This window comes from Corapipo altera, unplaced genomic scaffold, assembly GCF_003945725.1.
Source record: "Corapipo altera isolate COAL_440 unplaced genomic scaffold, ASM394572v1 1, whole genome shotgun sequence".
Classification (NCBI taxonomy): Eukaryota; Metazoa; Chordata; class Aves; order Passeriformes; family Pipridae; genus Corapipo; species Corapipo altera.
This window is the reverse complement of record NW_020884873.1, coordinates 41188870-41198780: the sequence shown is the minus strand read 5'-3', so window position 1 is coordinate 41198780 and position 9911 is coordinate 41188870. Positions and strand designations below refer to the sequence as shown.

Genomic DNA, 9911 nt, shown 5'->3' with positions numbered 1-9911 from the left:
CACTTAGTACCATGGTCTAGTTGACAGAGTGGTGTTGGGTCATGAGGTCATGATGTCAGAGGTCTTTTCCAACCTGGTTGATTCTGTGATTCTGTGATCATGCTCAGTATATAAAGTTGGGGGAAGAAGGAGGAAGGAGGGGACATTTGGAGTGAAGGCATTTGTCTTCCCAAATCACTGTTACATGTGATGGGACCATGCTCTCCTGGAGATGGCCAAACATCTGCCTGCCCATAGGAAGCAGTGAACTAATTCCTTGGTTTTCTTTGCTTGTATGCGCGGCTTTGGTTTCCCTATTAAACTGTCTTTATCTCAATTCACGAGTTTTCTGGCTTTTACTCTTCTGATTCTCTCTCCTGATCCTGCTGGTGGGGCAGCCACATGGGGCTTGGTTGCCAGCTGGGGTGCAACTATGACATCAGATCAGTGTGGTCATGCAATAAACAAATGGCTCTCAAAAAACAGAAGAACCAAGAAGGGGGGGGAACCAACCAAAAAAACCCAAAAATACCCCCTTCAGGATGTAGTTGATAATAACTTTTCCTGTTCCAGAAAGTGCACTTTATTTTCAATTTCCAGTCTCACATATACCTCTTTAGCCTTGTGCTCAAAACTTATAAAGCTTTAGCTTGTCAGCTAAGGGAATTCTCTGTATTTCTTCTGAATATTAGTTATATAATAGCTTGAGCTAAGCAATCAAAGTGGTGATAGGTCAAAAGGAAGATTTGCCCGAGGTGATGCAGGAAGTTGATGGCAGAGCTTGAAGCTGAATACACATTTCTCTGCTATTCAGACAGCACAAAACCCGAAAGAACCTCCTTCACTATTTGGATTTTGTTGGCTTTTTTCCAAAGCAGCACTGTTTCTGAAGCCAAAGCGACAAAATGCAATGGCATTGAAAGAGCTAATAAGCCAAAGAAATATCCCCAAGTGGCACAGCTTTCTAGCTCTCAATGGCACTTCCATGATATTACTAATAAATTATATATCTTACAATCGGTGTTTTCTACATCCTGTAAATATGTACAGTTCTGGAGATACTAAGAGGAGTGTGTTAAGCCCAGTCTTCCCCTTGGATTTTACACTCCTCACCTTCAAAATTCTTACATCCAAAGAATCTACAGCTCTTTGGTATTAACATTTCTAGTTATAAAAGAAAGTCATTGTTCAACCTCCTCACATCTGTTTTGTGGGACTAAATGACAACTACTGAAAATTTTAGTTGGTAAGTGGTAGGGACGGTAAATACAGCACTGAAATTTACAGGGATGAATTAAACATTTTTTGACATTGCAGAACAGTGTAACATTTACTTGTCAACAGTGTAGGATCCAGTAAATAGGCCAAGTAAGGAACTAAGAGGGTCAGTACTCCAAGGCCCACTCTCTGATGAGATAGCAGTGATTAAGATGACACCTTCTGCACTTGAAACTGCCATTCTTCAGGTTCTTTAGGGGTTATGATTTATCTGCAGTTGATTAAGGAATGGGCCAGGCATTATAAGCATTACTCTTCTCCATGCCATGACAACATTCCCAGAAATTTCAAGATTTTTCTCCTGTGAATTTATCTGGCATCAGCTTCTTCACAAAATGCCTTCAGAACTGAACATGAAGCCTCAAGTACTTAAGACTTGAAAAACTGTAAAATAGGCAAAGTTATATGTATGTTGAGCAATCTATCTGGATCTTCCCTTCTCTTTAAGCAGCTCATCAGAAACTCTTTCTGTAAAGAGAAATATTTACAAAAATTGGGTTTTTGCACAAGTCTAGGGAAACATTGTGAGAGCATGAGTTCTCAGTCATGAATTAATGCTTGATCCAATGGATTACAAATTCTAGGTTGATTTTGACATTAGACTAGCACAGTTTCTTTGGGTTATTTCTGTGAGCATTCCGAAGACACAATCTTTGAACTTCTAATAATCGCCTACAGGTCCTTTATTCAACCTTAAGCACGCACTTTTTCCACTGAAAAATAAAAACTGAGCTCTGACTAGAACTAGCTAATGTGACAAAACAGCCTAACAAGCTATTTCTACAAGCAGCCTTGTCCAAAGAACAAATAAGATAAAAATAGGGACCAGCTAAACTTAGATTTTGGTGGGTGCTTTCACTTAATTACCTGATAACACTTCTCTTGGTTTTCGTTTTACAAGGCGGCAGGCTCCTCTCTGCCCTATAAGACTGCTATAACTGCTTTCCTCAGAGTAGGACTTGGCTATGATGGCACTCATTAGTACTGCTACGAGGGCCTAAATCTGAAATGATGCAACAAAACTAAAGGTGACTTGTGCTATTTATTAAAAAAAAAAAAAAAAAAAAAAAAAAAAAAAGCAGGCAACCAGCCCAAGTCGGTGTATTTTTATAGTTTAACTTCAGCCGAGCCGCAGTGGGTGCCTGTGGCCCCCGCTCTCTCTGCTGATATGCTCGGGGCCGAGTTTCGTGGTACCACGGGCACCCCGTGGGTTCGGCTGGGAGCCGCCCTCGGGAGCAGCTGCCGCCCCCGGCAGGCTCTCCCACGATCCCCCGAATCCCCTGAATCCCGGCCCCGCCGAATCCCTCGGGGCCCAGGCCGACCTGGCGAGCTCCGCTCCTGGGGCCGCCGGCACCCTCCGCGGGGCCGGGGGCCGCCCCGGCCGCTGGCAGCGGCTGTGCCCCCGAGCCGCCCACGGGAACCCCCGCGGGGGGAGCGAAACCCCCGAGCCGAGCGCGCCAGTGGCAGGAGCGGAGTGGAGGCGGCCCCGCCGGGTCACGCCCGCCCCCGGCCGCGCCACCGCCCCTTCCTGTCATGGCAGCGGCCGGGCGGCGAGAGCGCGGCGAGGTGGCGCGGGCTGGCACCCTCGGCAGCTGAGCGCCCCGCGGAGCGGGGACAGGCCCAGCGCGGAGCCTGCGGCAGGAGGTGACTGCGGGGCGCCGTGCGGGCAGGGCCTGCGCGGGGGCTCCTCCAGGGAGCGGGCGGAGCGGGCGGAGCAGGCGCTTGTTCGGGTGTCCCAGGCCCCCCGGAAGATAGACGCGGGTTTTTGTCGAGTGCACCCCGGGAACGAGCCATCCCCGCAGGAAGAACTATTGCGGAGAGGGCATCCGGGCTGGTCCCGACGTGCGCCTCGAGGGCACCTTCCCAAGTTGTAGGAACCACGGTGGACGTTTGTCCTGCACGGTGACACTGCCCGGGAGTTAAGTTCACACTCTCCCCAGTGTGCCGTAGTCTGGCTGTGCTCTTTGATCCCGAGGATGCCCAATACTAGTGGGTGTGGGTGAGTGGTGTTCAGGAGCCCTAAACACCTGGTGAAAGAGGCCGACATACCTGCACGAGGTAAGCAGGCTCTGATAGCTGCAGAGAGGAGAGCCTGTTCTGGCTTGACCTCGTGGTAAGACACCAAAAGATTAGATTCTACAGCACTACATAACAAGATACCAACCCCGCTGTGGCTGTCTCATGATAGTAAGTCATTTGCTTTTGTAATTGGGAAGATAAAACCTAAATTTCCTGAGCCCCACACAGATATGTGTAATACATCAATCACATCACTTGGCTTTTGACAAGACAAATCCAGGGGGAAGGGAAATCTTGTCATGTTCCCTTTGTTTTCCTTGTAGATACTGCTGAAGTACGTGCTTTCCACCACTTTCCTCATTTAACTTCCCCTTGGGGTCAGCTGGTCATCAGCATGCCTTCTACCAAGAACACCTCAAAACTTTTCCTGGTCCTCTTCTCACTGCTGCTGGTGCTGCCAGTGGTTGAAGCCCTGGATGCCGGAGATACCATTGCCTTTCTTCTAGGCCTCGCTGTCAGTTTTGTTGGATTCTGCGCCTGCCTCGGCTTGTATGCAAGGAAAAGGAATGGGCAGCAGTGATTTCAAGAAGATGCTCAGATGAAGTGAATTTCCTAACATGGCTTGGGGTTGGGTGTAAGACTGAGCTTTGGTTCTAGATAACTTTCAAAAAACAAATAGATGTTTCTGCAAACCTGTCTTACTGTTCAATACAACAGAGTCAAGACTGTACACAGCAAAAGGGATTTTTAGGATCTGCCCTTGTTACAGAAAGATAATTTTATATTGCTTGTGATTAAATGTTGCCTCAGAGAAGGGTAAGAACCTTTTGAATGGAGAGGAAAAACTATAGAGTGGCTCACAGTAAAAGTTTATAAATGTAGCATGTGAGGGAGGCCGTCAACAAGTTCCACAATTTTGGTTCCAAGGTTTATTCAGGAGGAAGCAGCTATTAATCTCCCAGTCAGGATGACAGAGTTTTGAAAGTACTCCTAACTAGATAGCTGGCAAGCAGACTGCTCTAACTTGTGTGCTTGTGCTCACCTTCTCTGTAATGACTGTTAACACCTAACAGCTCACTTCTGCTGTCACAGGAATGAGACTAACAAGAACTAAGAAAACATGAAAGGCTTTTTCTTTTCTTTGAGAATATTTTTAGAGCATTTTTATTTTAGAATATGCCACTCCTATAGCCTATGTGTTCTTGTTACCAAGTAAATACACTTAAGAGTGGGACCAATATTTTTATTTAACATGTATTTCACAGAAAAGTACGTGTAAGGCTATGTAAATCAGATTAGGGATATGGGCTTTTTCTCTTGTTTATTTTTGTACACAGCTTTCCTTTAGACGCACCATGTTTAAGATTTATTTCATTTGCTGTTTGTACTTTTTTCTCCAAAACTGAAGACTTACCTATTTTGACGAGGAATTATGTGTGGTATTTTTCTGCATTAGGAAGTTATTAGTTATAATAAGACCATTGTACACACGTTTCTTAGAAAACATGTACACATGTTATAGAAAAAACTTGTTTTGTTAAAATCCTGGGTTTAGTCAACAGGTCCATTGCTCAAATGTCTTCCTCATGACAAACTTACCTTACTAGCTAAACATTTAGGCTTCTCTAACTGGTGCATGTGAGTTTCACAGAAGATTAGGACTAAAACCAAAGTAAAAAGTCCCGATGCAAAATGGGAGATGTATTCTATTCACACTCAGTCAGGTCGTATGGTATATGGTTGAAAGACTTAAGAGCATATCTAGAACCTTCTCTAAGTACCAAAGGTGAAAAGGCTTAGCCAAGACTGTTTACCACAACTCCCTCCAGCTTGTTAGGGTGTTCTAGCTGTCCGCTTGAAGCAAGGAGCACAATCTCTTAACAGCAGCAGAATAAGGAGCATAGGAAGGTGAGCTTTCCACAGTTCACCGAATTTCCTTCTGATCTTGTGCTGTGGACACTGCCACTGTTGCTAGAAATCTTGGCTTTTATCTTTCAGAGGTGGAGAAAAAGGTTACATGTGATGCAAAGCTATTCCTCCACTTCAAGTCTCTGTTCAGTAGAGCACCAAGCTAGAAGACTTGTTGGGCGGGTCTTATGTAAGAAGTTGGGTGGCATATTATGTTCTACAAATTCAAAGATTTCTGCATGCCATTTTTGGCTGGTTTGACTTCTTTCTTCAGCCTCTGAGGAGACAGAAGCCCTTGTTATTTCAGTCTTGCAATTTGTGTCCCTCTCTCATGGTTGATAGAGGGAGGAGGTTAAAATGAAAGCTTCTAAAAATTGCATGGGATTGAAACTGTAGGACTCAATTCAGTAATCCACAAGAATGTAGGTTTCTGATTTCATATTACAAGAATAAAGGTCACAGAGTTACTCTGATGAGTTGCAAGCCTTGCCGGGTTCTTGAACAATTTTTGTAGCTTTCAAAAGTCTGGGACATGGTGCACAATTACTATGTACAAATGAAATTTACAGCCCTTAGAGGAGCTTCAGACAGTAGCATCACCTTTGAAAGCTGCCTAGCAGCAGTAGATGATCCTGTATGTGATTATTCAGCTGGGTGGGTGCAAGCACACATCAAAGTGTGATCTTTGATGTTCCAGCTTGAGTAAACCATTACACTTAAAAAAAACCCCCAACCTCCAAAATCACCACTCAATTCACTGTAATTTTGCAAAATTACATAATTTTTCCAATTTTTCAGTAGAATATATATGTTGCTCTTTCAATAGAATAAATTTTATCACAAGCAGCTTTTCACAGACTCCTTTACCTACACTTTGGAAAAGATCCCTGGAAACTGGGCAACAGTTTCACATCAGGAAAACAAAATTTTAGCAGAGTAATTATCTTCAAGCAATAGGGATATGAGGAACGCTGTTCTTCGCGTACTTTATTGAAAGGTGTTTGCACAGCATAGTAGCTTTGTTTCCTGGGTTCTGAAAGAAGCTTTATTGTTAAAGACTTCCATTTGTTGATGTCTCGAGTATAAAATCAGATACCCCTGTTTTTCTTTTGTCTTAATAAACTTTCACATATGATTTATCATCATCTTGATGAAGTAGTTCTTATGAAAAGAAAAATCATGATGACAAAAATGACTAAAACTGTTGAAACTCCTTCTGTTATTATTTTCTTATCTACTTTTGCTTAAAGTTAGATAACTTTAAAACTAATGTGGCCTAAGGTATGTGTTCAGTTGAGCTTTTGTACAGTGAGCATACTTCTGTTGATTCTACTGCTTGTTTATCCCATTTCAATATCAGCTACTTTAAAGTACTTAAAGGGGGCTGGTCCCCTTTGACACTGTCAGCTTGCAGTTGCAAAGAATCCTGTTTTTCTGGTACAAGGGAAACTTGAAGTATTATTTATTTTTCCTTTTCACTATGAATTTTTAACATATCTATTATGTAGTTGCCTTTATACCAGAAAAGCCATTTATGTCAGTTTTCTGCTGGAGACCCAAGAATATATGGGACCATTTTCTGCTTTTTTCTTTTAAAGAAATACTATGTTCTAGTGATTTAGTTACCTGAATTATATATTTTTTTAGACTTTAAAGGAGCTTGTTTTATACCAATTTTTTTGAAAACAGGATTCTAGTTCTTCCAGGATTTCAACTAGCACACAAAGCGGTTCACTTTTTGCACTAAATTAATACCGTTAGAAGCTGGTTTTAGAGCAGAAAGTAGAAACAACCTGACAATGTTTACTGCCTAACAAATACAACCTACCTTCTAATTAGTTCAAGAAAGCTGCTGGTCAGGAAGGAATAGCTTTTGACTGCTATGATTTCCATATGTTTTTAAAATAGTGTACTTAAAAACCAGCCATCCTAGAACATTTAACAGCCAGTGTATAGTCCCTTTGCAAATGGACAGAAGTCCTCAGCTTCTCATGACACACCTTCAATTGCTGCACACCATCTAGGTCTTACCATTCTGCTGAGTACAGCAGTACCTGGGGCTGGAATACACATGCTTCACAAAGTTCCTAATGCACTGGCTTCTCTGGGTGTATGAACACTGCTATGAACGTTCTCTCCTACTCAGATAAATCCTGCTGCTGGTGGTGATGCTGCTTTAACACTATTGTGAGATGTGGAAATTCTATGACATCTTCTATTCTGAGAACCTTTATAAGTTTACAGATATTAATGTTTGCATCCCAATCATATCCTCCGCACAAGTGAAAGGAGAATCATTGGCTTGCGATGGTGTCACGGGAAGCAGGTGGTATCTCCAGGATGCTCACTGAGTTTTCTGGAGTGCGCTGTGCTTGTGGTTCTCAGCTACCATGCCCTTCCATGGGAGCTTTCCCTGGATAGACCAGAGAGTCTTGTGTACTGACTAGACACAAACACAGTCTGAAGCCCTGGTTTCTCTTTGCATGAAGCTGTTTACATAAGCTTTGTGAGAAGAGAGTAGGGAGTTGAGTTCACCATTTATAATAAGATAAAACATAGCTAAATGGATGAACCATAATAGGTCTGTTTCCATGATAAATGCTCTAATTATTATACTGCAGAAGTAACCTTGCCATTCATTTTTACATCTGGTGAAAGGTTTGCCAGATCTAAACTGGTGTAGTGATGTGATTGTTAGGAGTGGTGGAAAGGAGGGCCTGGATCTGGTTGTCCTCCTGGTTTACACTTGAACAAATTGTTAGTAAATTATCTGAATTCAACACAAAGTGCAGGTTGTTCACCAGATGAGAAAAGTAAGGCTACTAATTCAGAACCAAATGCAACAAAACATATTGGGCAAAATTGGATGTGACTGAAGATGCACAGGACCCAAACCACTTAATTCCTGCTGAAATCAATCTTCAGAAATTTGAAGTGACAAGTTTTTAATACATTAGACACTGACTACACTGCTAAGTGTTCAATTGTTAAAGAACATAACCAGTTTTTAAATGATGATTTTCAGTTCACATGAATACACAGTAACACCAAATATTGCATTACCAATATTTGCAAAGGAAGTTTTCCAGCAAGCAAGCCAGAGGTTACATATCAAGTGTGATATGGTAAATAACATAAAAGTACATCTACTTTGAACTAAAATTAAAAGAACAATAAAATTATATGGGCATTCAAAACATTTCCAGACATTGTACTGGTCTCCTTAGCTCAGTTTCTCTATAATGAAACTTGAAAATGCATGGAAAGCTCTGTCACATTAAGGTGCAGGCACACTAGACAGTCAGCAGAGCCTTTTGTTTCTGGATCATTCATCTGATCAGATTGAAACAGAGATTTTCATGAGAAAAACAATACAAAATGTCCTTTAGACTGCTTAATAAACAGACCTGTATAATCAGAGAATCATAGAATGTTAGAGGTTGGAATGGACCTTAAAGATCATCTAGTCCCAACACTGCCATGATCAGGGGCATCTCCCAATAGACCAGGTTGCTCAAGGCCTTATTCAACCTGGCTTTGGACACTGCCACGGTTGGGGCATCCACAACCTCTCTGGGCAACCTGTTCCAATGTCTAACCACCCCTACAGTGCAAAACCTCTTCACAGTATCTAACCTAAATTTCCCCTCTTTTAATTTGTTATTCCTGGTCCTATCACTACAATTCCTGATGAAGAGTCCCTCTCCAGCTTCCCTATAGGCCCCCCTGGAAGGTTGCTATGAGATCTCCATGTAGCCTTCTCCAGGCTGTAACAGCTCCAACTTTATCAGCCTGTTTTTGCATGGGAAGTGAGCCAGTCCTCTTAGCAACTTTGTGGCCCTTCTCTGGACTTGCTCCAACAATTCTGTGTCCTTATGCTGAGGACACCAGAACCATATACAGCACTCCAGGTGGGGTCTCACAAGAGCAGACTAGAGGGCAAGAATCACCTCTTTTGACCTGCTGGCCACCCTCCTTTTGATGCAGCTCAGGAGACGCTTGGCTTTCTGGGCTGTGAATGCACACTGCCAGCTCATGTTGAGTTTTTCATTAACCATTATGCCCAAGTCTTTCTCCTCAGGGCTGCTCTCAATCACCTCTCTGCCCAACCTGTAGGTGTGTCCGGGATTGCCACGATCCAGGTGTAGGATCTCGCATTTTGCTTTGTTGAACTTCATGAGGTTGTTCATTGAGGCTTACTTCTCCAGCCTGTCAAGGTTCCTCTGGATGGCATCCCTTTCCTCTTGTGCGTCATCTGCACCAGTTTAGAGACATCAGCAAATTTGCTGAGGCTGTACTACACAGCGTAAGTGAAAGCCTGAAAGCAGAGTGCCCTCCATCAGACCTAGGAGTTGCAAACATTAGAGGTGGGGAAGAGAGAACTGTGTCCCTAAGCAAACTATTGTAGAAAATTAGGGCTTGCTGCTGGGTTAGGTCAAAGTTTGTATTCTCCTTCAACCTTCCTGTATTGTCTGTGTTCCTCCTCACTAGTCATTGCCTTGGAAATTTCAACTGGAACCAACAGTACCAGCAGTTTTCTCAGCTGTCATTCATTCAAGGCACTAAAATTTTGCATACATTTTCATACTGCTACTCTACACTTGGCAAATATAAAAGCATGGAAATTACCTTCTTTTCCTGCGTGAAGTTAAAATACTGTGGAACAACACAGTCCTGTAAAACTTAGAAGAGAAAGGTCTGTCTTTTTCTTCTGTTTCTTCTTCTGT

General features: G+C 42.8%; 1 protein-coding gene across 1 annotated transcript; it reads left to right on the top strand.

Moving 5' to 3' along the window:
- Positions 1-2766: 2766 nt before the first annotated feature.
- SMIM30 (small integral membrane protein 30) lies at positions 2767-6329 on the top strand. Its single transcript, XM_027666661.1, has 2 exons — positions 2767-2901; positions 3600-6329. The coding sequence occupies exon 2, from the start codon at positions 3671-3673 to the stop codon at positions 3854-3856; it is 186 nt and encodes a 61-aa protein (XP_027522462.1). The 5' UTR covers positions 2767-2901; positions 3600-3670; the 3' UTR covers positions 3857-6329.
- Positions 6330-9911: the final 3582 nt, after the last annotated feature.